Genomic DNA, 27,577 nt, shown 5'->3' on the forward strand with positions numbered 1-27,577 from the left:
TTTTAGGTTTTATTGATAAAAATACAACCTTTCATATTTTCCTTTCCATTTGGAAAACATTCTTATAAAAATATTATTGTCACAAGTGGTGATGGACCTGGACCCATAGGCATGTACTGAACATACAAATAAAAAGAATACTTTGTTTATGAAATTGCTAAGTATTATAAAAAAGTATTTTTCTTTTCTTTTTGTGATGGATCTAATGGATGTTTTTTACAGAGCGGTGTCAAAAGTTTGATCCAGGAGATGGCAGCAATGCAACCACAAGTAACCTTTATGGGGAAATTAAAGGAGCAACAATTATTGCTTTTATTAACGTAAACCTTTTCTAAACTACAACACAACAATAAGTATTATATCTGTTTACCAGATATATATATTTCTGAGTCAAACTCCTCAGCTCATATCAATTTGAACTGATAAAAATGCCAAAAATAAATATGGCATACAGTTACAGTTAAACTTATTTATACCCCTTACAGTTTAGTTTTAATTTATATTTATTCATCTGCACTGTGGATCAATAGGTTGTCTTTTTACCTTGTAACAAGATGTTCCTGGTCTCAAACCCCAGCCTCGGCTCTTTCTGCACAAAGTTTGCATATTCCTCCCATGTATTCGTGGGTTCTCTCCAGGTACTCCAGCTTCTTCTTATAGTCTAAAAACATCAATATCAGGGTGACTGATCGCTCATAATTGCCTTTAGGTATTATGTGTGTGTGTGTTTACGATTGCTCACACCAGCATGATGGATGGAGCAACCATACACACACACGCCCAGAATATGAGACTTCATACACATCTAAAAAAACCCACTGCAGTCAGTTAATCAATATTGCATCCGTTGGTTAATTTCTAATTTAAAAACCTACCAACCTGTTTTTCCAGGAGTGTTGGAATAAATGAAACATGATTGAAAATAATATAATTAGGCCCAAATGCAAATGCAGGTTAATTTCTATGATGAATTTATTTGCTTCTTATTTTGGGGAGGCTGTAAGAGTTGATCAATGCTTAAAGAAATAAATATAATCTTACAGTGATTGAATAGTAAAGAATTGTACTAATGTCCATTAGAGGTGCTGCGTGACAAAATATACAGAATTATAATGTATTTTATCAAAGTGAATAATTAAAGGAATATTATAAATTCACTGTTTGATACAGATTCTGGATATTTCCTAAATGACAGATAACTTATATATTATTGATCATGCCTCCATCTTAAAGTTTGAGTTTCAGAAGACCAAACACAAATATCGATGAAAAATATATTTGAATCAATATTCATACAAAGACGTAGTTTCAATTTAGCTTGTTTATATAATTGACAACATATGTCATGTAGGGTCACTTCCAGTTTATACAGATAATATACAGTAAATTCAATCCATTTCACGAAGACAGATTCAGAATCAGCTGCATGGATTTCAGTTCAATCTTTGAAATTAAACAATGAACTAAGGTTATTTACAAAATGTTACCACTGATAACTAATTTTATTATGTTATGTTATTTTATTTATCAGTAGTTAAATTTATGAAGATAAATGTAGAAAATAATACACACTTTTACAAAAAAAAATCAATCAAAGGAAGAGCAACAAAGAAAACATAATTAACTTCATTGAATTAATTTCTTATACAGCTGTAATTATTTCAGTTTACAGATCTCAGCTGTGTCTCCATACCAGGAGTACAGTTGTATTCCAGCGTAGAGCGGCTGAGTGAAGCTGGTCTGGACTCTGTGGATCAGAATCATGCTCTCTGAGACGTTGTAGAACGACAGAGTACCAGCTGGTTGGTCCAGGTAAACTCCGACTCTGGAGAACTCAGAACCAGGGATGGGAGTTTGGATGTTGTTGTACCAAAATTGATGATTGTTTGGGCAACAAAATAAAGACCAAGATGTATCATTTTGTCCAAACACACTGTCTGTTTTATAGACATCCTTGTATGCGACTGCCACATAACTTCCTCGTCCTCCTCGTCCTCCCCACTGCACCTCCCAGTAACATCGCCGAGACAAACTCTGTTTACTCAGGACCTGGAAAGTACCTGACAACCGCTCTGGGTGATCGGGATAGAACTGACTTTGATTCATTAGGGTCACCTTCCTGTTCCCCTCAGACAGCAGGAGGTTCATCTGAGCTGTGTTTGGATCCAAGGTGATTTCCTGTGAATATCGTAGGAAGTCTCTGGTCCTTGGTTCTGGTTCTGACAGGAGAACATCCACCTCAGGGACTTTCAGTGAGATGTTTGTCCATTTCTCCTTCAGGATGTCCTGCAGTTCATCTCTCAGCTTTGACACAGCTGCTGTCACATCTTCAAAGTACCTCAGAGGACGAACATTGATGCTGGATGAGTGTTTGGTCTCACTAACAGCAGACAGTGAGGGATATTTCTGCAGAAACTGGATGTCATCCTCTGTGCATGAGAGCTGCTTCAGCTCAGCGTCTTTTCTCTTCAGCACAGTGATCTCCTGCTCCAGCTTCTCCTGAAGATCTCTGACTCGATTCACCTCAGATTCCTGCTGGGATCTGATCTGCTGCTTCAACTCAGAGCTTCTTTTCTGGACCAGACAGATCAACTCAGTAAAGACTTTCTCATTTTCCTTCACTGCTTTATCAGCTGAAACTTTAATGGCGTCCACTTCCTGCTGAAGCAGCTTCATGTCTCTCTCTCCATCTTGGATTGTCTGCTGGATTTCTCCTCTCTTCACCTCAAGATCTTTCTGCTTCTCCTTTCTCTCTGCTGCAGCTGAAACCACGTCGTGACCTTTATGTTCATCCACTGTGCAGATGTAACAGATGGTCTGCTGGTCGGTGCGGCAGAACATCTTCATCACCTCATCGTGATGGGAGCAGATGCTGTCATGGAGCTGCTTGGAGGGCTGCACCAGCTGGTGCTTCTTTAACTGAGCCACGTCGTAATGAGGCTGCAGGTGCTTCTCACAATAAGACACCAAACACATCAAACACGACTTTGTAGCTTTTAATTTCCTCCCAGTACAAATATCACAGGCCACATCTTCAGGTCCAGCATAACTCTGTTCAGTAAAAGAAGCTCCGAGTCCAGTTAGCTTCAGCTGCTCAGTTAATCCTGCCAACATGATGTTTTTCACCAGGGAAGGCCTCGGTGTGAAGGTCTGCCTGCACTGAGGACAGCTATAGTCGCCTTTCTTGTTCTTTTCATCCCAGAAGTTTTTGATACACTTTAGGCAGTAGCTGTGTCCACAGGGAATCATCACCGGATCCTTCAGTAGATCCAGACAAACAGAACAGGAGAAACTCTCTCTGTCCAGCTGGACTGCTTTCTGCGCCATTTCTTCTCTCAGAGATGGTTTAAGTTTCAATTTCAGAGAAATGAAACCACCCTGATCTCTGCTCTACACGTGATGAGTTTGTGCAGTGAAGGCGTGTCAGCACTGGATAGGCTGACAAACTGTCTTTGGCTGTGAGGGAAGCAGGAAATCTGTTGACAGAGTGACTGAGAGGAGAAACATGAAGGAGGAGCAATCAATGCAGTATCACAATCACTTTAGTATCCAATTGATGTCTTTCCTTTAATTCAGTTTTCCTAGTCTGTCTTATTAAATCAATCATTTGCTGATTTATGAGTCACTGCTTTAGGAATATTTGGATTTCTCTTTGTATTTATTTAAACATATTTTAAATTACTAATAGCAAAACAGACATCAAATCTAAATGCTGCATGGCATTTCTTTAATCATAGTTATATATGAACAAATATGAAGATTAGTAATTTGGTAATTACACAGTTGTTTGTACAGTCTGTTACATAATTAGCATGGTCAGACAATCATGAACTTAATATACATTACAGTATTAATATATATAAATCTCCATATATATATATATATATATATATATATATATATATATATATATATATATATATATATATATATATATATAAAAACGGACCTGTGTTTGAATACATCTAGATACTTTGTAACTGTCCTCTAATCCAAAATCAAAGGGAAAATAACCGTAAAACAGCCTAACTTCTTCAACTGAGATGCTAACGGTTGTTAGCTTTTGGACCCAGGGAAATTAACGGTCGCACTAACGGTAGTTAGCATTTAGGCCAGCGGCAGTAAACATTCACTTCTCATGTACAGAAATATTCATCCATTTTCTGTACACTCTTGTCCCTTAGTGGGGTCGGGAGGCGCCTATCCCCAGCTAACGTTCCGGGCGAGAGGCGGGGTACACCCTGGACAGGTCGCCAGTTTGTCGCAGGGCATGTACAGAAATATCTCAAAATAGAATTCATGTCAACAAAACACGGTCCTGTAATTACAAAAATTAGAAAAACTAAATAAAAAATAACCCACCTGTGAAAACAGAAAACATATTCTTTAGTAGTGGCGGCACTGCGCTGCTGACCCATCAGTCTTAGCTCTATGTTACGTGCTTCTTCTCCATAAAGCTTGGAAGTCAGTTTCTCTCTCGTGCGCCACTACTGCCATCTTTTGGTATAAATTGGTATTGCAACAAAATTACTCTTAAATCATGCTCGTGAATGAGCCAGCACCCACACAGCGTCAACAATCAAAACAAAGGTAGTAAAGTAGAAAATTGTTGGTGGTGCTTTTGAATAGCTAAATAACCCTTGGTGCCACATATGAATGCACACATTTATTTTTTAAAAAGCCCTGAGATCAGCGATCTGTGACGCTACAGAAGCTCCTTTTGCATGTTTACTATGGTTGCTTGTAACTCCAAAGTCCCCTCGACTGTAACTTAACAGTCCGGAGGTGTTCATAACAGTTTTTATCTTTACTTTTTATCTCTTTATGTAAAAGTGGCGAGTGATTGAGGATCATTGTGCGCTCAGAAAAACCCTGTAAATTCTAGACTCCAACATGTAAAAATAGTGCACAAAAATCCGTGTAGGACGGCAAAGTCCTAGCGCAAAAATTCGCGTGATAGGTGGACGGAGCCTGGTGCTGCAAGGTTGGAGACCTTGTCCTGTTAGGCCACGGGGCCTGGATAATACCCGTGTTAAACGGACGGCGGAGTCCGGCGAAGACAGGTGCTTAAATTCCGTATCAAAAGTATGTTTTTATCTTTCTTTTAAAAATCTTCTTTTTTCTTCCAAAATCTCTTTCTCTTTCTTACTGTTTATTCAATGTCACATGTTGTTTTGTTTTTTAATTATGTAAAGCACCTTGAAATGCCTTGCTGCTGAAATGTGCTATACAAATAAAATTTGATTGATTGATTAATTTCCCAGACAGCGAGACACATTAACTCATTACAAAATACATGTCTGAAGCATTGGAGTTGTTTTTAGAAACAGCTGAGATCCAAATGGAAGAATAAAAGCGAACAAAAACTGAATTTTGCATATTAGATACCCTTTAAAGATTGAACAACTATGGCATGTTTGGAGTTTTTGTGTTCTGCTATCTTTGTTATTTTTAAGGCAAAAAAGAAAACATCTTATCGCTGATTATTAAGGGGGAACTTCAATGTCCTCCAGTTTAAAAGGAGTCTTGCTCTGTTAATCCTTTTGATCGTTTAAATGAGTTGGCTCTTCCCTTAAAACTTGAAAAAAATGGAGAATTATAAAATGTACAAGAAAAAAAATTCTGTGGTAGCCTCGTAAATAATGAATTTTCTAAGTCAAAATATTAAATTATTCAGCAACTTTTCGGTTTTTATAAAGATAATCATTCAGTTTCAGATGTTTTCGTCATAATGTATCTATGTCTATTCAACACACAAACATGATCCAGCAAAGTTGTTTTTAACCTCCACTACACCTGTTATCCGGGACAACAGCGCCCTCTTGTGTTTGCATCAATTTTTAGCTCAGCTTCGAATTAGGAAGATGATTTGATCAGTTTGCAACACTGATGCTGCGTTCAAGTGATCAGCAAACTCCCACGAGCTTGCAGCTTAGAAAGAGAACATGATTGGGTTGGTTGAGCTGAGATATTCTGTTGGTGAATTTAAACCAATCAGATGTGATTGAAATCTTGATGATGGAGACAGATGCCAACTTATTTGATCCAATAAAACCAAGATATTAACTGCTGACACCAGATAAATTTTAACAATGAAATAGATTAAATACAGGGATTGAAATTTAAATATAAACATTCATTACCTTCAGATAAGCTTTAGCTACATTTTGAGGGTAACTGTCCCTCTTTTATTTAAGACAGGGGATAGGCGCCCATTTGTGGCCCCCAAATACAATTTTGGACCCTGAGAAGAGGTGGTTGATAAAGAGAGTAATTATTTTATAAGCAAAAGATTAGAAGAGATCAAAAAGTTAGGCATAACAAAATATTCACCTATTACAAACCAACCTTTTTTGCATTTTCCTTAATTTTGTTGTAAATCTGACCGCAATTATCCATAGACCTTTACTGTAAATGCAACTTTAATGCACAGAAATATGCATTTAATTAATTTAATAACATCAATAAAATACAGCAGGTGTTTCAGAGAAACAGTGATCCAAATCCTGATCTTGTGCTGAAAATAAACTAAATCCTTGTATATTTTTTTCCCAAATGAGTCTGAAATTATTTGCAAATTGGATCACTTTCTATGAGACAAACATGAAAAACTCCTTTCCACGGTTTGGTCTCAGCATTGATCTGCATTCTTTTTCTATAATAAAACAATGATTGATTTAATTTGTTTTATGAAAATATTGCATGCTTAGTTTATTGTTGACCAGGTGAAAGAAACTAACACTTTTTTTTTATAGCGTTAGCTCTTATTTTTTGGCTATTGACTTTCTGCTCTGATGCAGACCCAAGTGGGTCAAACTGTTCCCCACTGTGTTCAGAACCAGCTCATATTAAGAAGAAAAGGTGAACTTGTCATCCAGGTTGATCTGGTCATTTTTGATTAAAGCTCAGCAGCTAAAAGTGAATTTAAAGTTAAAAAATAACTTTGGGACTTAAGCAAACTCTTCAAAACCAAAATAAACCTGTTAAACTTTAAAAATGTGTAAAAATCAATAATTCCATCTATTCATAAGCTGTTTAACAGCATATTAACAGAATTTAAAACATTTTGTTTTCAAGCAACTATTAAGTTAAGCGCACCCCCTTGTGTATTGAAAACTGATAATTTGAGAATAACTGAAGAGAAGTCACCTTGTTTCAAGATCAAACCAGTTGAGAATAAAAAAATTAACATAAAATTTAAGTGTTCAGGAGTAATAAAAATAACTTTGAACAAAATTACTCAGATTTGATGTTGAGTCTTACATTTTCCATTTCTAAATAATAATAATAATAATAATAATAATAATAAAAAAAACCTAACCCAACATGAAATTCAAATGTTGTATTTCTTAAGTAAATGATACAAGTCATATTTTTGCCAATAGTGATTTTTCTTGCCTAAATCACCAACTCTCCTTTTAACAAAGGATGACCTAGCAGAAAAGAAAATCACTTTTAGCAAAAATGTTTTTATGAAAATAAATAACTGAAATAAAGCCAACTTAAAATGCAGAATTTGGAAGCTCTGCTATTTCTAGATTAACACTGGGACTAGAATAAACCAAAATCACCAAACACTAACCAGCCTGCAACATGCCACTCAGCTTGCTAGCTGTAGTTTCCACACAATTATTCACAACCAGAAATATTTCCTAAAAACTGTAGCAGTCCATCTGGTCAAAGTGAGCAGCAACGGGTGGGGGACGGGCAGCAAATTACTACACTATAATCTTTTTGACTGGGAAAATTCCCTCCAGCTCTTTCTCTAGTATCTCATTAAAAGTATTTTAAACTTAAGGAACCTGAAGGGAATTTGTTGCTACCTTGAAACCAGTTGCTGATTGGTGTCTGATCCATAAAACCTCAAGAGACAGAAATTTCAAACCTTTGTGAGCAGATATTAAAAAAAAAAAAAAATCTAAGGAAGTGCAACCCCCCGCCCCCCCAAAAAAACACAATTAACTTCATTTAATTAATTTCTTATACAGCTGTAATTATTTCAGTTTACAGATCTCGGCTGTGTCTCCGATGCTGAACCAGAGTTGTATTCCAGCGTAGAGCGGCTGAGTGAAGCTGGTCTGGACTCTGTGGATCAGAATCATGCTCTCTGAGACGTTGTAGAACGACAGAGTACCAGCTGGTTGGTCCAGGTAAACTCCGACTCTGGAGAACTCAGAACCAGGGATGGGAGTTCGGATGTTGTTGTACCAAAATTGATGATTGTTTGGGCAACAAAATAAAGACCAAGATGTATCATTTTGTCCAAACACACTGTCTGTTTTATAGACATCCTTGTATGCGACTGCCACATAACTTCCTCGTCCTCCTCGTCCTCCCCACTGCACCTCCCAGTAACATCGCCGAGACAAACTCTGTTTACTCAGGACCTGGAACTTAACTGACAACCGCTCTGGGTGATCGGGATAGAACTGACTTTGTTTCATTAGGGTCACCTTCCTGTTCCCCTCAGACAGCAGGAGGTTCATCTGAGCTGTGTTTGGATCCAAGGTGATTTCCTGTGAATATCGTAGGAAGTCATCTCTGGTCCTTGGTTCTGGTCCTGACAGAAGAACATCCACCTCAGGGACTTTCAGTAAGATGTTTGTCCATTTCTCCTTCAGGATGTCCTGCAGTTCATCTCTCAGCTTTGACACAGCTGCTGTCACATCTTCAAAGTACCTCAGAAGATGAACATTGATGCTGTATGAGTGTTTGGTCTCACTAACAGCAGACAGTGAGGGATATTTCTGCAGAAACTGGATGTCATCCTCTGTGCATGAGAGCTGCTCCAGCTCAGCGTCTTTCCTCTTCAGCACAGTGACCTCCTGCTCCAGCTTCTCCTGAAGATCTCTGACTCGACTCAACTCGGATTCCCGTTTAGATCTGATCTGCTGCTTCACCTCAGAGTTTCTTCTCTCAATGAGATGCATCACCTCAGAGAAGATATTGTCGTTGTTCTCCACTGCTGTTTTAGCACAGTCATTAATGGCGTCCACTTCCTGCTGAAGCAGCTTCATGTCTCTCTCTCCATCTTGGATTGTCTGCTGGATTTCTCCTCTCTTCACCTCCAGATCTTTCTGCTTCTCCTTTCTCTCTGCTGCAGCTGAAACCACGTCGTGACCTTTATGTTCATCAACCATGCAGACGTAACAGATGTTCTGCTGGTCAGTGCAGCAGAACATCTTCATCACCTCATCGTGATGGGAGCAGATGCTGTCATGGAGCTGCTTGGAGGGCTGCACCAGCTGGTGCTTCTTTAACTGAGCCACGTCGTAATGAGGCTGCAGGTGCTTCTCACAATAAGACACCAAACACATCAAACACGACTTTATAGCTTTTACTTTTCTCCCAGTACAAATATCACAGGCCACATCTTCAGGTCCAGCATAACTCTGTTCAGTAAAAGAAGCTCCGAGTCCAGTTAGCTTCAGCTGCTCAGTTAATCCTGCCAACATGATGTTTTTCACCAGGGAAGGCCTTGGTGTGAAGGTCTGCCTGCACTGAGGACAGCTGTAGTCGCCTTTCTTGTTCTTTTCATCCCAGAAGTTTTTGATACACTTCAGGCAGTAGCTGTGTCCACAGGGAATCATCACCGGATCCTTCAGTAGATCCAGACAAACAGAACAGGAGAAACTTTCTCTGTCCAGCTGGACTGCTTTCTGTGCCATTTCTTCTCTCAGAGACGGTTTACGTTTCAATTTCAGAGAAATGAGACCACCCTGATCTCTGCTCTACACGTGATGAGTTTGTGCAATGCAGGTGCATCAGCACTGGATTCGCTGACAAACTGTCTCTGGCTGTGAGGGAAGAAAGAAATCTGTTGACAGAGTGACTGTTTGAGAGGAGGAACATGATTGAGGAGAAATCAGTGCAGTTTGACAGAGAAACAGCGTTTAACCCTTTTTACAACAAAACTTTAGTATCTAATTGATGTTGTCCTAGTCTCTTATGTCAAATCAATCACTTGCTGAATATATGAGTCACAGTTTAGTGACATTTGGATTTCTCTTTATATTTATTTAAACTTTTTTTTAAATTACAAAAAAAAACAGATGTCTAAATGCTTTAATCATATATATATGAGCAAACATTAAAATTACCAATTTGATAATTACAGTTGTATGTACAGTCTATTATATACAAAGTAACATGTTAACCAGCATGGATAGACAGACAATCATGAACCATAGACATAATATAAGGATAGACGCCTCATGGACCGCTCTCGCCTATTGTCGCTGACGAGATTTAGGGCGGCCATCTTGGAGCGGTACTCCACTCCACTCAGCGTTATGTGTTTAGCAGGCACAATGACGTATCAGCGGATTTAATCGATCATAACACACTTTTTTGTTACTGTAAACCATATTGAAACATCTATCAAAGCAACATTTATAAACAATTATATTTTTTAAGTATGTTTTTAATACATAGTTCATCATATTTAAATATGCTTAGTGGCTATAACAATAGAATAGGAATGGAATATTCTGATATCGATGTATGAAGAGCATATTACAAAGCACACAGCCGTTCATAATTTATTTAATAAATTATTTAGTAATATCAATATATATTTATATAACTATACAAACACTAATAAATAAAGATTAAAAATGGCACAAATAAATGATTAATACTGAATTATATATATATATATATATATATATATATATAAAAACTAAAATATGTTTTTCAGCCGACGAGTCCAAAATCCGATGCGAGATTTATCCGTGCTGCAGTGAATCCGTCTCTCTTTATAGATATCTCCCTCTTCTTCCTCACATCGTGTCTTTAGGAAATTTTCAAAACAAAAACGGAAGATTTAGGATGTATATTACTTTTGACAGAGTGAAAGAATATAAATAATAGTCTTTACCACCTGTGTAAACTTTGCCGGTGAATGTTATAACACATAAATATAAGTTTTATAATATGTGTTATATTGTTTCATATATAGGCCCTTGTGTCAGATAATCTAAGTCAATGTTAGAGAATAATTATTTTTTTTTAGATTAACAGAATCTCAGTTAGCCTTCATAGCGGGGCTGAACCCGTATTACACCAAGCACTGTAGCTAATATTAGCTGGTATCTCGCCGGTGGACATAAATACAGTAAAGTAATATTCTAATCACAATATATACACAATAATATGTCCATCTTACTTGTGGAGCCCTCACATCAATAATCCATCGATCCGAACAACAATATCCCTCAGTGCTGAGGCATTTTCTGCTGTTTTGATTGAGCAAAGTAGGAGGATATACCGCTCCAAGATGGCCGCCGTATTTCCTGCGCCGGAGCGGTCCATGAGGCGTCTATGCTTATATTATGTCTATGTCATGAACATACATTACATTACTAACATAAATAAATCTTCAATTTTATACATATAATGGACCTGTGTTTGAATACATCTATGATACAATATACTTTGTAACTGTCCTCTAATCCAATATCACGGGGAAAATAACGTAAAACAACCTAACTTCTTCAACTGCGATGCTAACGGTTGTTAGCTTTTGGACCCAGGGAAATTAACGGTCGCACTAACGGCAGTTAGCATTTAGGCCAGCGGCAGTAAACATTCACTAATAATATACATAAATAACTCAAAATAGAATTCATGTCAACAAAACACGGTCCTGAAATTAGAAACGTTAGAAAAACTAAATAAAAAAATAACCCACCTGTGAAAACAGAAAACATATTTGTTAGTAGCGGCTGCATTGCGCTGCTGACTCATCACTCTTACGTGCTACGTTACGCGCTTTAAATCAGCTTCTTCTGCATTAGGCTTTGAAGTCAGTTTCTCTCTCATGCGCCACTCCTGCCATCTTTTGGTATAAATTGGTATTACACCAAAAATAACTCAAAACACTGGTGAATTTCAGCCAGCACCACATTCAATTAAAAAAAAATAAAAAATAAAAAATCATGTCAAACAAAAAAAATCTTAAAAACTTTTTAATAATAAGAATATTTTTTTACAAAACAAAACATTTTTTTTAAGATTTTTTTTTTGATTGAATAATTGTGAAACAAATCTAACTCCATATAAACCAGAGGTTCCCAAACTGTGGGGCAAACCATTGCAGGGGAGGCGCGGGAAGCCGTCTGGATGAAATAAAACAAACAAACCATGAACGCTGTATGCGCTGGGTTTTTACCTTAGAATGGCCAACTCTCTGTTATTCCTCTGTCAATCAGTAGGGGCTTCAGCACTTCCCATATCTGTGCAAGTATATGTCCTCTGTCACTTTTATCAGCAGTTAAAACTGTTTAATCCGTTAATATGTTGTAACCTCTTTTTCCGAGCTGCCTTTAAACGCAACATGAGCGCTACGACACTCTCGCTGGGTTTACACCTGTGCGGCAGTGAAGGAGACCTGCTGCTGCTGTGCAGAGCTACGCAGGTGTGTTAGAATCATGGCAGCAAACCAGCAAAACGCAAAGAACTTTTCAAAGTTTTTCCCCCAAACTAACAGACTGTTGAGTAAAGCTGTTGGATGCAGGTAATGTTAGCTAAAAGATGACTAGCTAACATTACCTGCATCTGCATCCAACAGCTTAAAGTGATATCAATACATCACCTTAAGCTTAACAAGTAGCCTGTAGGATGGTGGTGTGGTTGTCTATGTTCAGCTACGATTCATTTTGCCCCCAAAAAAGTCGATTCCCCGTTCTTACAGACAGCAAACTCCCGAGCCTGCAGCTTGGAAGGAGAACATGATTGGATTGTTTGAGCTGTGATATTCTGTTGGTGAATTTAAAACAAACATTAAGTCAGGATTTAAGTCACATCTGATTTAAGTCAGATCCTGGTGATGGAGAAAGACACTAACGTATTTGATCCAGACAAACTAAACCAAGCTGACACCAGCTAATTTTTAACAATAAAATATATTACATATGTTTAACTCTTATTCTACATGTTTTTGCAACTTTAATGCACATAAATCTGCATTTAATTAATTTAATAACCTCAATAAAATACAGCAGGTGTTTCAGAGAAACAGTGATCCAAATCCTGATCTTGTGCTGAAAATAAACTAAATCCTTGTATATTTTCCCCCCAAATGAGTCTGAAATGATTTGCAAATAGGGTCACTTTCTATTAGCGAGACAAACATGAAAAACTCCTTTTAAAGGTTTGGTCTCAGCATTGATCTGCACATTCTTTTTCTATAATAAAACAATGATTGATTTAATTTGTTTTATGAAAATATTGCATGCTTAGTTTATCGTTGACCAGGTGAAAGAAACTAACACTTTTTTTAAATAGCGTTAGCTCTTATTTTTTGGCTATTGACTTTCTGCTCTGATGCAGACCCAAGTGGGTCAAACTGTTCCCCACTGTGTTCAGAACCAGCTCATATTAAGAAGAAAAGGTGAACTTGTCATCCAGGTTGATCTGGTCATTTTTGATTAAAGCTCAGCAGCTAAAAGTGAATTTAAAGTTAAAAAATAATTTTGGGACTTAAGCAAACTCTTCAAAACCAAAAGAAACCTGTTAAACTTTAAAAATGTGTAAAAATGAATAATTCCATCTATTTATAAGCTGTTAGCACATTAACAGAATTTAAAACATTTTGTTTTCAAGCCACCATTAAGAGCGCCCTCTTGTGTATTGAACACTGATAATTTGAGATTAACTGAAGAGAAGTCACCTTGTTTCAAGATCATATCAGTTGAGAATAAAACTTAAAACATAAGTGTTCAGGAGAAATAAAGAGAACTCTGAACAAAGTTGCTCAGATTTGATGCCGAGTCTTAAAATTTCTATTTCTAAATAAAAAAACCTAACCCAACATGAAATTCAAATGTTGTATTCCTTAAATAAATGGTACAAGTCATTTTTTGCCAAACGTGATTTTTGTTTTTCCTAAATCACCAACTGTCCTTTTAAGAAAAAGTTGACAGTGTAGGGGGGTGGGTAATCACTTTCCACAAAAAAATTTATATTTTATGTAAATGTATTTAAAAAAACATAAAATAAAGAATTTGCTTGAAAACCAGTTTAATAAGTACCAAAACCACTTTTCTTAAGAAATATGTTTAGTGTCATTTTCAAACTAATCCAGTTTCACCTTTGACAAAACGAACCTAAAAGGGTTATCCACAATTCTTTAGTCACACTGAACCTGTTCTTTTATCTAAAAATCACAACACCATCCATAAAGTCAGACAACAAAAAAACTACAAAGTAAAACAAAGTCAACATAAATGCACAAAGATTAAAGGAGAGCTAATCAGAAAATAAACAAAGCTTCAACTAAAAGAGAAATTACTTGTAGGACAAATACATCCTGATTTCAACTTGGACTCATTTCAGTTTACAGATCTCAGCTGTATCTCCAATGTGGAACCAGAGCTGGACTCCGGCGTAGAGCGGCTGAGTGAAGCTGGTCTGGACCCGGTGGAGCAGCCTCATGTCCTCTGAGACGCTGTAGAACGACACAGTACCAGCGCTCTCATCCAGGTAAACTCCCACTCTGGAGAAATCTTCTCCAGCGATGGGGGTTTTAATTTTGTTGTGCAAATACTGATTTTTGTCTTTTTGGCAAAACAAAGCCCAGGACTCTTCGTTACAGCCAAACGAAGTCTTTGTTTTCTTCACATCCTTGCAGGCGACTGCGACGTAGCCCCCCAGTCCGGCCCACTGCACCTCCCAGTAGCAGCGCCCAGTCAGGATCTGCTTACTCAGCACCTGGAAGAAAGCGGAGAACCTCTTTGGATGATGGTTCCGGATCTGATCTTTACGCATCAGGGTCGCCTTCCTGTTCCCCTCGGATAGCAGCAGCTGTTTGTGAGCGGTTTCTGGGTCCAAGGTGATTTCTTGAGAGTATTTCAGAAATTCATTTCTCGTTTTAGGTTCTGGATCCAGGAGGAAAGCATCCACTTCAGCGACTGTCAGTGAGATGTTTGTCCAACTGTCTCGTAAAATGTCCTTAAGTTTGTCTTTGAGATCTGAAACAGCTGTCGTCACGTCTACATAGCAGCCCCACGGACACACAGAGTCTGTAGTCTCACTAACAGCAGACAGTGAGGGGTATTTCTGCAGAAACTGGTTGTAATCCTGTGTGTGTGAGAGCTGCTCCAGCTCAGCGTCTTTTCTCTTCAGCACAGTGATCATCTGCTCCAGCTTCTCCTGAAGATCTCTGACTCGATTCACCTCAGATTCCTGCTGGGATCTGATCTGCTGCTTCACCTCACAGCTTCTTCTCTCAATGAGACGCATCACCTCAGAGAAGATAATGTCGTTGTTCTCCACTGCTTTATTAGCACAGTCGTTAATGGCATCCACTTCCTGCTGAAGCAGCTTCATGTCTCTCTCTCCATCCTGGATTGTCTGCTGGATTTCTCCTCTCTTCACCTCAAGATCTTTCTGCTTCTCCTTTCTCTCTGCTGCAGCTGAAACCACATCGTGACCTTTATGTTCATCCACTGTGCAGATGTAACAGATGGTCTGCTGGTCGGTGCGGCAGAACATCTTCATCACCTCATCGTGATGGGAGCAGATGCTGTCATGGAGCTGCTTGGAGGGCTGCACCAGCTGGTGCTTCTTTAACTGAGCCACGTCGTAATGAGGCTGCAGGTGCTTCTCACAATAAGACACCAAACACATCAAACACGACTTTGTAGCTTTTAATTTCCTCCCAGTACAAATATCACAGGCCACATCTTCAGGTCCAGCATGAGTATCATAAGTAGGAGAAGCTCCGAGTCCAGTTAGCTTCAGCTGCTCGGCTAACGCGGCTAGCATCGTGGTTTTCACCAGGACAGGCCTCGGTGTGAAGGTCTGTCTGCACTGAGGACAGCTGTAGTCGCCTTTATGGTCCTCCTCATCCCAGTGCTCTTCAATACACTTTATGCAGTAGCTGTGCCCGCAGGGAATGGTCACCGGATCCTTCAGCAGATCCAGACAGACTGAACAGGAGAAACTCTCTCGGTCCAGATGAACTCCGTTCTGCGCCATCGTTGCTCTCGGTGACCGTTAAAGTTTCGCTTTCTGACAAGTGAAACTAGTCTGAGCTCCAACGAGTCTTTCTCGAAACAACTATTAAAAAAGCTGCACAGGACCGTCTGCTCGCTGAAAGGGCTTTAACTCCCCTCAGAGATCACGTCGTCGGACTGTTACCTTGGTGCTCACTCTCGCTTTCCGCTTCGCGTTCAAATAAGGAGTGCGTCATCAGCGTCATTCGACGCAATTTCCGGTCACAGAACGTCAGTCGAGCCGTTTCGCACGTAACCAACACCGCCATCTTGAAAGGGTCAATTTCTTAGAGAAACGACAAAAAATATGGTAGCTTTAAGAACTTTCCACACTATCCGTTGTATTTTTCGTAGTGTGGAGGTACAGACTAGAAGGTACAGGGTCTTTAACTTAAAAACGCACATAACAACATCTTCACAGAGGAGAATTAAAAAAAAAAACACATCAAAAACAACATTAAACACTGTATTCCTGTGAAAATTGTACAAATAAAATTCTACATAAAGTTAGTAGTAGCTGCAAACCTGAATATGTAGACCTGTTGTCATTGTATCAACCCTCCATATCATTCAGGTATTCTAGTACAACTCTACTCTTCCCCCAGACATGGAGAAACAGCTTTTAGTTTTTATGCTCATCTAATCTGGAACAAACTTCCGGAAAATTGCAAAACTGTTGAGACACTTAGCTTCTATAAATAAAGTCTGAAATCTAATTTATTTAGAATTGCCTTTAAGTAATAACACTTGGAAATTAGATACATTTTTGTGTGGATTCCATTACTTTGCTTTGTTTTTGTACTGTACCGTTTGTGGGGAAATACTGGCAGCTGGAAGAGGCAAAAAGTAATGTATATTTTATGCAGTGTATGCAAAGATAAGATTAAATGAAATCACACTTGAGACATAAACATTATTTTTCTCAATGTTTCATGACAAAGCTCAAATACAAGCAAAAACAAACTGACGTCTTATTTAAGTAGGCTGTTTTATTCTTTATAGAAGAATAAATGGTCTAAATGATAAAGATATATGAGAGTGATCACTGATAAAGAGGTAACTTTATCCAGAACTTTTCTCATGTATTTTTATTACAACAAAGATTTTATAACAGACAATTCAAACCACTTATTTGGGTAAGGGCTATCGAAGTGTAAGGAATTATCAGGGTAACATTAGACAGAGAGATAGAAGGGTCCCATATTAATAACCTTGAAAAACTGTTTCTTACACGAACTGGCTTTATTGTGTAACAGTCTGAAAATCAAGACCAATTAACCACAACCGCCATTAAATCTGCAGTTAGTTTTTACTGTTGGTTTGAAAAGCGAGGTAAAATACTTTCAATCCACTTTTATTTTACATTATACCAATTGGCCACAGTTAAATCTATCTTTATAATATGTCTTTATTTGTCTAAATTCAGTAAGACTTTTAAGATCTTCTTGTCAGGTGTAAATAGAGAAGTAAGTCCAGTTCTGATCACTGATTTACCATTGCTCATCGTAAACACGACTGTTAATTTTACAAGGTGAAAAAAAAATACATGAAACACCATATAAAAGGAGAATTATTTGTTTTCCAGCTGATGGAGAGAGCTAATGTTTCGTTCATAGAAATCTTCATTATATTGCTTTGTGATGTCAAGTTTTTCTAAATAACCTCAGCTAAAGAACGTTAAATATTTGCTTGTCTAGAAATAGTAGTCATAAATTCACATGATTTAAATTTATTGTTGTTGTAAAAACACACAATGGTGAATTTGGCAACAAAAGGTCAGAAAAAAATATTGGAAAAACTCTTAGTGTGACCATAGATACATATAGGTATACAAGTATTACTTGTGCAGTTAAGAAAAAAAAAACTGATTTAAAAATTGTAGAATAATAAATATACAAATAATAATAAAATGTGAAATATATATAACTTAGCATTTTAAGACAGTCTTAGTGTGAAGACTGTTGATGCTTTGAAAATTAGTTTGAATTCTCAGGCAAAAGTGGATTAGCTTAAGATTGTATATATTTTATCTTTTAGGCAAACTGGTAACACAACTCTGAAATGATATCAGAGAAAAACGTTTTTTATTGACACGCTGAAACGTTAATGGAAAGAATTTCGCAGGCACATAATGGCTATTTATCATGGAGTATAATTAAAACATTTATGACAGTTTAAGAACAATTGTTCTTTTTTTTTCTTCAAACAAACCAGATACCACAGTCCAGTACATTGTTTATGGCATGTACACAAGCAGCCAAGCTTTCTTATGCATCATGAAACGAAGATGCCGTGCAGAGAAAACACAAGTCCATGACTCTTAAAGGGGAGTTGGGACAGACTATGTGTAGTGATGCATTTCAAAATAAAAATACATTATGCGATACATGTCAGTGTCAGTTCATTTAATGCACAAAAAGCAATATACTGTTATTCTGGCTTTTACATTAACTGGCATAACAACCCTTACAGATTTTATTATAATGGCTAAATTTACACACATTCTACGTACCGGCTTTTGACATGAATTTGTACCGTCCAAAATTCATCTCAGAACCAGGAGATATTTCAAAGATATCCGTCCAAATGAAGGACATTCATGGAGCCATACCACATCATTATTTAGCAGAAGAAATAAAAATATTTAACATCAATCTTAAAGTTAAAAAAAACAAAACCTTAAAATCTTACCTAGTGCTTGATTTTATGCAGCATACAAATCAAAAATTAGTGTCAGTCCCTTTATAAATGAACCACAGAAATTATTCCTATCCATCTATGACATCAAGAGTCAATATGACAAAATGCAAATGTGTTTTTTCATGTACAGTGAGAGGTATGAAGAAGTATTTACTGACAAATTGAGTTTGTTTTTACTATTTTGAACACACAAACATGTTCCAGAAAAAAAAATTAATATCAGACAAACCGATAAGAAACAGCTTTTTATGTAAAGTTGTTGCTAAATTCATTTTTAAAACAAAAAGCTGGACAGACCCTCAAAAATGTGAAAAATGAAACATCGAGAAAATATTTGCTTCCTAAATCTATAACTATATATAACTATATCAGAGTGTGAAATCACATTTTCACATTGAGACAGGTTTGTATATATCCTGTTTTTATTCATTACATAAAAGCTTAATTTTGTCTCAACCATTACCTTCAATTAAAAAAATGTCTTATGATCTGAAACATTTAAGTGTGCCCAAAACGAAAAACAAAACAAAAACCCATAAGGAGTCAAATATTTATCCACAGCAGTGTTTTTGGCTCTAAGCACAGACAGTAACGACAGTTCATATAACTGTTTATGTCAATATGAAACTTAGATAAATTAATAAGATTTCTGTGACAGGGTGGCGATGAAACACTATGAACAATTTAAATCTGAATGAGTTGCTCTGTGTATTTAACATCAAGTTAAAGCCTAAAATCACATGGTAAACGTTTACTGTTTGGGTTCTTTCCCTGTTTCATGTTGAATTTGGTGGATTATTTCAGATAACATTTTAAAATAAAAAAAATCTCTTGTATTTTATGTTGCGATTTTGGTCCACACCGTTTGTAGCATTAGGTTTGCTCTAGCTAATCTCATAGAAATATTTTGATTATGGATTATACAATTAGGAATACAAATGACTTCAAAATTCTAAATTTACCCTCAAACAATCTGCAAAAAGGTTTTTATAAAACTAGCCTAAATATCTGTTAGCTTTCCATGCAATGTTAGTAAACTGAATCCTCATGCTTTTAGTCAAAATGCAGCAAGTCACATAAAATTCATTCATTTCAGGTTGGAAATGTCCCAGATAGGCTTCTGTAGTGAAACAGCATTTTTGTAGTTAAAAAAAGTTTTGTATCTTCTCTATTATATTTAAATTTAATTCATGTTAAACCTCTAGATTGTTTACTTCACACAATTTTGTCCAAAACATACATATTCGCTCTCATTGCTCGCGCCTTTTACATACGTGGAGAAAACTGTTGTTTTCCCATCTGTTAATGACCGAAAAACCCACAATAGTCACTGAAATAAGGTGAAATGGGCAGAACTGATAATAAATAAAATTTACTGAAAATTAGCCAATGGGAATCCTACATTTGAATTTGAATTGTGGTTTAACAGAGTCTTAAAAATAAATTAATAGAAAAAACTAATGAAACAAGCCTGGACTGAAATGATGGTTCTTATAACTTAATTTTTTGCTCGTTTTACATTAGTTTATTTATTTATTTTTTTTCAGCTGATTTTGTTAAATCACATTTCAAAAGCAATGTCTGATTTTTACTGGTTAATGTTCAAATTTGTTTTATTCATTATTACTTTTGTCAAACAAACACAGTATTTCAGTTATTTCAGTGAACATTGTGAGTTTTTCAGTGATTAACGAACGGATGACCAACATTTTGTCACATTCAGCAGTTTTGATTCTCAAACATTGGTTAAAAATGTTAAATGCAGTTAAGATTTAAAATATAATTAAAGCATTTAACTAAAAATTTAGCTCAGATGTTAGCTGAAAATAAAAAAAACAGCTCTTTCAGATTAAAAGTTCTTAATTTCCAAACATTTGAAGAAACCATTTTATAACTTATTTGAGTTCAATAATTATCAATCAATATATATTTTTTAAATCCAGGCTAATTATAAAAGTAAAACATGACTGTTAAGTGACTAAAACTAGTATGAAGACTGTATTTGTTATATTTTGTTATAGTAAATAAATTTGAGTAACATATTCTGTGAAATACTGAATGAAAACAATAATGAATTTAGCGTTCACTTATTTTCTACTGATAACGTTTTTTTCTGTAACTGTACAACTGAACTCATGTCTCATGTAAGTTTATTAAACAGCATATTTAATTTTGGAACGTGAATGCTCTGTGACTTTAAATGCTTCCCGTTTTGCTGAAATATCTTTAGTCCAAGTATAAAACGTAGGCTGACACCTATATCTGCAATAAATGGTAATAGATATTGTCTGTTTATGAATTTATGGCTTATTGTTGGAATGTTAGTTGTAAGAAAAAGTAAGTGAAGCATTGCAACATAATTTAAAGTTGATAGTGGCACTACCTATAGAAATTAAAAAGACAAACATGAAGATATTTATAGTAACAATCTTGTAAACAATACCATCTTAGAGAGCAGTGCAGATTGTCTGATAAATCATGGGGATAAAATCCAGAAAAGAAGAACTGTACCACTCTTGAGGCATAAAATCTGATTAGAAAAAACACTGATCTAACTCAATCCCTGAGATTAGGCAGTGATTTCAGTGTAAATAATCAGCACACTGTTTTAAAGGTGAATCGTTCGCATTAATCAGAACTGGAAGATTTGACTTTACAGCTGGAAGGGATGTTTATTCTTGCCAAATGGTCACGCTATAGTAAGGAGTCATGCAAAAGACAATCATAGAAGCATGACAGTTCTACTTAGCACGACAACATATTGAACATTTGTGTGATCTAAACATCCGGAAAGATGGTCATTATCAATATAAAATAAACTATGAGTCTGTCTACAGATTAAAAATCAATTGCCATCTATCATGCTTAAGTGTCACACAACAAATGCTGGAAATGGGTTTCTATCTGTGGATCGTGGTTTCCGGAGTGATGTGTGAGACGATCTGGCACTCACTCATATGCCTATGTGCAGTGTGTTAGGCTGAGTTTGATCACGCCTTCCCTGTGCAGCTTGTACAGCAGCTTGAATTCGCTGGGCAGCTGATGCGTCTCCTGCCACTTCGTGGTGAACTTGGTCCCTTTCTTGTCGTAGTAATGGTACGGCAACTCCTTGCCTGTGTTGGGGTCCCACCCGAACGGCCAGAAGCCGTAGAGGTGGATTTCATCGCACATGGCGGACGCCAGTGTGTACATGAGGATCCCCGTGCTCAGACGCTTGGGAGAGAGGTTCTTAGTTTTCCAGTATCTGTGGGAGAAATGAGAAGTTAAGTAAGGAATCAATCCAAACACTACAAACAATTTAAGTAATTCTCTTTCTCTCTCTCTTTCACAGCGTGTCATTCATGCACAGATTAGAGTCCTGACACATCCAAAAATAGTAAGGTGTGGTCAAGGTAAAAAATGCTTCATCTACCGTTTGGACTTTTTGGGTTCATCAAGGATGCTGGAAGTTAAGTATTTTTATACTTCTAAACTAGTTCAGATGTGCTTATTTGTTCAATAATAAGGTCTGGGTCGACTCAGACCTGAACCTTCAGAGCCACATAGAGACAGTCACAAAGTCAGCCTTTATCACCTGAAGAACATCTCTAGGATTAGAGAACTAATGTCTTAGCAAGATCTAGAGAAACTCATCCATGCGTTTATCTTCAGTCGCATTGATTACTGCAACAGCGTCTTCACAGGTCTACCTAAAAAATCCTCCAGCTGAAGCTGATCCAGAAAGCTGCAGCTGGAATTCTGACTAAAACCAGGAAGATGGAGCACATCACACCAGCTCTACAGTCCCTACACTGAGAGAATAGACTTTAAAATACTGCTGTTAGATTATAAATCACTGAACTGCTTAGCACTACAATACGCAACAGTACAAAAACCCACCTGTTCAGAGCAGCTTTTGAAACATAATTATTGAAAGATTTATCAACAATCCTCAGTAATGTTTCAGTTACTGACTGTGTTTCTATGACTTTGTATTTTTACTTTTTTATTATGTAAAGCATTTTGAACTGCCTTGTTGCTGAAATGTGCAAAACAAACTAAAACTATGAATAAGAAAATCAGAGGCCCAACTTAAGGTGTTAAATTGCAAAGTCAAATTTCTTTTAAGTCGTGTTTGATGTAAACAGCATTTTACTGAGGGTAACATAGTTACTTGATTGTGCTATAAAATGATACTGTGTTCCTGGAAAACACATAACACCGCCTCCTTAACAGCATGTGTTTGAAAATACATGGAAATAAGAGGAAATCAGATGTTAATATTAACGAGTGTTATTCCTTTATTTGGTTTTGTATCCATCTTACTTGTTGACATCATGCATGATGTTTCCTGGCCAGGCCAGTTCGACCTTCAGCTGACCCTTGTGCTCCACAAAGAAGTCCACCAGGGTTCGGGTTACTGTGGCAGAGGTGTGAAGGAAGAAGGCGGGGATCCAGAGGATGGCTCCCTCCAGCTTCTTCAGGTTCAGGAAGAAGTTGTTCCTGTCCTGAATAGTCAGCAGGTTGTTGTAGTACCTCTCCAGGATGCTGGGGTTAAACGTGGTCAGGTTGGTCTTCTTGCCTACGTCTTTGAAATAGACCTCGGTGGGAGCAAAGTTGCAGCGGAAGACGAAGTCGGCTTGGTCGATCTCGGGGCCACAGTGGCTCCCAGTCAGGATGCCGCTGTTTCCCACCACCGCACACGTACTATAGTGCTTGTTGAGGATGGGGGAGGCCTCAGGGAGTAAAGACTTGAAGTTGTTGCTGATGGAGAAGACGTACTTGTGGCTGGAGTAGTCAAAGTGCATTAGCTGGCCCACGCGCACACTGTCCTTCGTGAGGGAGAAGTTGTGGGGAATGTCGATGTAGTTGAAGATTTCTTTCCTGAAAAACAGCAAATACTTCAGCACCAAACATTCAGAGGTACAGATTTCATTTCTGCTTCTTTTAGAATTTTCCCTGCATGTAACCGGATTGTATTCCTATTTTGTCATAATTACACAAAATGTCTTCTTTTTGTTATTTAGATTGTACCTTTACCTGACTGTAAACACCTTAGAAAACTGCTTCATTGCTATAACTGCGTGGCTTTAAGATCGGGAGCCCATTTTCTTTATTTCTTCTTCTGTGGTATTGTTGTAGTTAAATTGTTTGCGCCCCTTGATATTTGTAAAAATATCAACCGAAGATATATATCTAAAAAGTGGTGGCTAAGCTCTTGCCTTTGCTTGTAAAATGCTGTCCTGTTGAACTTCCATTTGAATGGTTTTCCTTGGAGCTCCTCATTCAAGGCATTTGTCAGTGGGATGAAGGAAGGGTCCAGGAAATTCATGGCAAACTGAGACCTGAAAACAACAAAAAGAAATACAGAGTTTGCTTTTAAAGCTTCTTATTTCTGTTCTATTGATAACACTGGAGCCAGCAGCCTGGGTTCTTTCTGCATGGAGTTTACATGTTCTCTCTGGGTACTCTGGTTTCCCCCCAAAGTCCAAAAATATAAACTTGTCTCTTCAAATTGATCTTAGCTATGAACTAATTCTAAGTGCTAAGTATTTTCTATGGACTCAGATATTAAAGCAATGATATTTCTTTGCCAAATTCATTGGTGTGCCTTTGTGTAATGACATTAAAGAATATCTGTTTGTCTGTCTGTCTGTCTGTCTGTCTGTCTGTCTGTCTGTCTGTCTGTCTGTCTGTCTGTCTGTCTGTCTGTCTGTCTGTCTGTCTGTCTATCTATCTATCTATCTATCTATCTATCTATCGCCATTTCTCTGCATTCAGAGACATGTAGCAACACAGATGGAAGACAAAAAAGTAAACAGTGCATGCCACACTTTTCAGAAGAAAGTGATCTTCCACTCTACACTCCTGTTCTACTTTGTGTTGGTTTGTCACATATTATCTCAGTAACTTAAAGAATGAACCGCAGATCATCCTGAACCAAACACTGTGAGGTTAGACAGATCTACTGAGTTTCTGGACGGGTTGAAGGAGTCAGATCTTTGAGCTGCAACATTACTCTGAACCACCTCCCAATCTGACTTAAGAAATTAAGTTGAGGTTAGACTGTTTTTATGTTATTTATGCCATTTCAAGTAAAACAGAGAGATATCAACTGATTCTTGACTGAGTCAATATGAATAGCACAAAGGTTAGTGAAAATGGATAAAATATCAGCCCGTGTCCAAATGCTTCACACACCAACATAGCATCAGGGAATCAGAGCTCAGTGTGGATCAGTCTTGTGGTTTTATTGTAGGACAGAGTGGGTAGGCGTATTTAGCCTCGAGCAAAATCTACAGCGTTGCCAATACACAGGCCAGTGAGAAAAATGACTAATCCTGAATGGAGCAGGTAATTAACTAAAACGGAAAGCTTTCTGTGTAGTCAAAGTAAAACAACTATCAGCAACAGAAAGAATCAATAAATTAAGGAATTTAAAAAAAGATACTAAGAATCATATCAAGAATAGTTCATTTCACCCAAAGAAAAACACTGACAGATACCAAAAAAGCATAAGATATCTCAATTAAAGGGACCTAAATCTTATTTCTCAGAAAAATGATTAAGATAAAACAATTGATCATTCAAATCTTCCAGACTTTCGTTTTGCAAATTTGAATCCAAAGTGCTTCCCTAATCTCTAATGATCTCTTTCTAAAAACTTCCTTAAACTATTAGGAATAGTTTTGTTCCTGGGACACAAAATGAGCAGAAATTTTGTAAAACTGCTCACCATGAATGGAAATGTCTAAATTGGGGCATAAATTGGTGTCAAATTATCAGTAAATTAAAATGTTCTATCTTTCCTTTATTTAACTGGGTAAAACCTCACTGAGATCCAGATCTCATTTTCAAGAGGGATCTGGGCAGAAATTTGAATCACCCAACAACCTGGTTACACAAAAGTAAAAAAATAAAACACACAAGTTTAAAGCAAATTACAAAACAGTTTAAAAGCAATGACACTGATAGATAGAATCACATAGCTTGTTTTTAAGAACTGCTTGAAAATATCAATGAAATAAGATCCGACATCTTTGGGTGAGATTGGAGCTGAAGTGTGGATTAGTTATCCCTCTAATATTCAAAGAAACATAGAAACTGGTTATGATAACCTGAATGTTTTTACAGTGAATATACAGCTGATTTCCTAATTTGGGACTGTTTTTAAGAAGGGACAGGCACAGACATCAGTACTCTGGAGAGCTCACCGTTCAGCTGAATGAAGTCCAGTATGAGAAATGGAGATGGGGACCCTCAAACAGGCCACACTCCTCTGTTTACATTCACACCAGCCCTGGTCTGCATTTCATTAACTGCCCTCAATCTGCAGCCGAAAATCCGTACTCACCTAAAGCCTGCATGAAACATAATCCGCGGGCCTCCGGAGTAATATCTGCCAGTGCCGAAGAGGCTGTCTTTCCTCAGAGACACGTAGCTGATGAGCGACAGGATGAGCACCACGACGCTCAGGATAAACAAGCCCAGGGCCTTGGCGATGCGAACCATCTTGGGAGCTTTGTCATTCCCGATAGAAAGCCGCAGCCTTTATGTTGCCGTGGTCGGGGCTGGAGCTGGCGAACCGGGGCGCATCGACGGGTACAGTCGCGTAGAAGACGGATGATGCATGATGGAGACGCCGCGGCTCGGTGCGCTCTCGGTCCTCCTCAGGGTGCCGGTGATAAAATCATGAGACTGAGCGGAGATGCGCGTTAACATCCAGTCAGCTGCACGACCAGCCCAGTCCTGACAGCACCAGCAGCCTCCCCACTACCAGCAGCACCTCCTCCTCCACCCGCTCACACTGATGCAGGCTTCTCTGCAGCACAAAGGGGAGCTTGTCTACTAATAGACTGAGAGGGGCAGAAATAGATAAGGGAAGCTTTTAAAATAGGAACTATTCTGGAAGCAAAGCAAAATATCCACAGATGCCGCGGGCTTTTAATTTATAGCGGAAACACGCAGAGTTAAAACCAGAAAGCACGATTGTTCTGACATAAATCACACTAAATATTTCCAGTTTCAGATAAATTAGAAGCATGAAATTATTTTTATTTTGTTATTATCAAAATAATTAGATTTTTAAAAACTCAGTTATTTATTTTAGATTATTTCCACTCGCACCCTTGTTTAATATATATATAATGAACTATATTTTTTATAATAATAGCATATTTTAAATAAATACTTATTTATTTATTTATTTATTAAGTAAATTATTTATTTGATCTATTTATTAAAATGTCATATTTTATTTACTTACAATATCACAGATATTTTATATTGCTTATAGTTATATACCTATCACTTTGGATGGAGAAGCTGTCAGTATATAAGCAATTTCCCCTTGGAGATCAATAAATTCTATTCTATTCTATCCTATTCTATTCTATTCTATTCTATTCTAAATATATTTGTTTGCCAGGGCTGGTTCAACGTTGGATAGGGCCTCAAGCAGAATATGATAAAAGCCCCCCTCTTCCTGTAAAGAACAGTGTTAATTTTGAAAGCAAATTTTTAACTAGTTTTAGTTTTTGACTAAAATGTCAAATAGTTTTAGTCACAGTTTAATGATCAGAATTGTTTTAGTCAAATGAATCTACAGTCAGTTTAGTGGATACAATACTTTTTTGATCGGTACACTTGAATTATTAGCACAAAATCTATCATGTTTTTAAACTGCAATTATTATTATTGTCTAATAAACTTTTTTCTTTTTTCTAACTTTCTTTTCAATAATAATAAAATATTTCAGCTGGTTTGCCTGCTCTGCCTGAAAATTGTCCATAACAAATTGCATATACGTATTTTTGTTATAGTTTATATATGAATTAGGAGGTTGCATATATGAATATGTGGGCAGGAAAACAAATGTTCCCTCTGTATTTTGATTTATA

At 37.2% G+C, this 27,577-nt stretch overlaps 4 protein-coding genes across 5 annotated transcripts; all 4 read right to left on the reverse strand.

The window, feature by feature from the left end:
- Positions 1 to 1,306: 1,306 nt before the first annotated feature.
- LOC148157634 (tripartite motif-containing protein 16-like) lies at positions 1,307 to 4,482 on the reverse strand. The gene is made up of 2 exons (XM_088008693.1): positions 4,363 to 4,482; positions 1,307 to 3,491 (listed from the first exon to the last, which is right to left on the reverse strand). The coding sequence occupies exon 2, from the start codon at positions 3,325 to 3,327 to the stop codon at positions 1,657 to 1,659; it is 1,671 nt and encodes a 556-aa protein (XP_087864819.1). The 5' UTR covers positions 3,328 to 3,491; positions 4,363 to 4,482; the 3' UTR covers positions 1,307 to 1,656.
- A 3,485-nt stretch (positions 4,483 to 7,967) lies between these two features.
- LOC106922667 (tripartite motif-containing protein 16-like) lies at positions 7,968 to 12,126 on the reverse strand. 2 transcript variants are annotated; one of them, XM_088008695.1, is made up of 2 exons: positions 11,693 to 12,126; positions 7,968 to 9,797 (listed from the first exon to the last, which is right to left on the reverse strand). In XM_088008695.1, exon 2 carries the CDS (start codon positions 9,666 to 9,668, stop codon positions 7,995 to 7,997), a length of 1,674 nt encoding a protein of 557 aa, XP_087864821.1. In that variant the 5' UTR covers positions 9,669 to 9,797; positions 11,693 to 12,126; the 3' UTR covers positions 7,968 to 7,994. The 2 variants fall into 2 exon arrangements, with proteins under 2 accessions (XP_087864821.1, XP_087864820.1); XM_088008694.1 differs by having other exon boundaries at positions 7,968 to 9,817.
- A 1,879-nt stretch (positions 12,127 to 14,005) lies between these two features.
- Positions 14,006 to 16,211, reverse strand: LOC106922668 (tripartite motif-containing protein 16-like). Its single transcript, XM_014995275.2, has one exon. The coding sequence runs from the start codon at positions 15,979 to 15,981 to the stop codon at positions 14,329 to 14,331; it is 1,653 nt and encodes a 550-aa protein (XP_014850761.2). The 5' UTR covers positions 15,982 to 16,211; the 3' UTR covers positions 14,006 to 14,328.
- Positions 16,212 to 21,592: 5,381 nt separating this feature from the next.
- On the reverse strand, positions 21,593 to 26,401 carry LOC106922677 (alpha-N-acetylneuraminate alpha-2,8-sialyltransferase ST8SIA3-like). Its single transcript, XM_014995299.2, has 4 exons — positions 26,032 to 26,401; positions 23,900 to 24,022; positions 23,004 to 23,561; positions 21,593 to 21,942 (listed from the first exon to the last, which is right to left on the reverse strand). The coding sequence occupies exons 1-4, from the start codon at positions 26,187 to 26,189 to the stop codon at positions 21,660 to 21,662; spliced, it is 1,122 nt and encodes a 373-aa protein (XP_014850785.1). The 5' UTR covers positions 26,190 to 26,401; the 3' UTR covers positions 21,593 to 21,659.
- Between the last annotated feature and the right edge of the window lie 1,176 nt (positions 26,402 to 27,577).

The sequence above is a fragment of the Poecilia mexicana genome, unplaced genomic scaffold, assembly GCF_051168715.1.
Source record: "Poecilia mexicana isolate PSO_F unplaced genomic scaffold, ASM5116871v1 scaffold_9, whole genome shotgun sequence".
In the NCBI taxonomy this organism is placed as follows: Eukaryota; Metazoa; Chordata; class Actinopteri; order Cyprinodontiformes; family Poeciliidae; genus Poecilia; species Poecilia mexicana.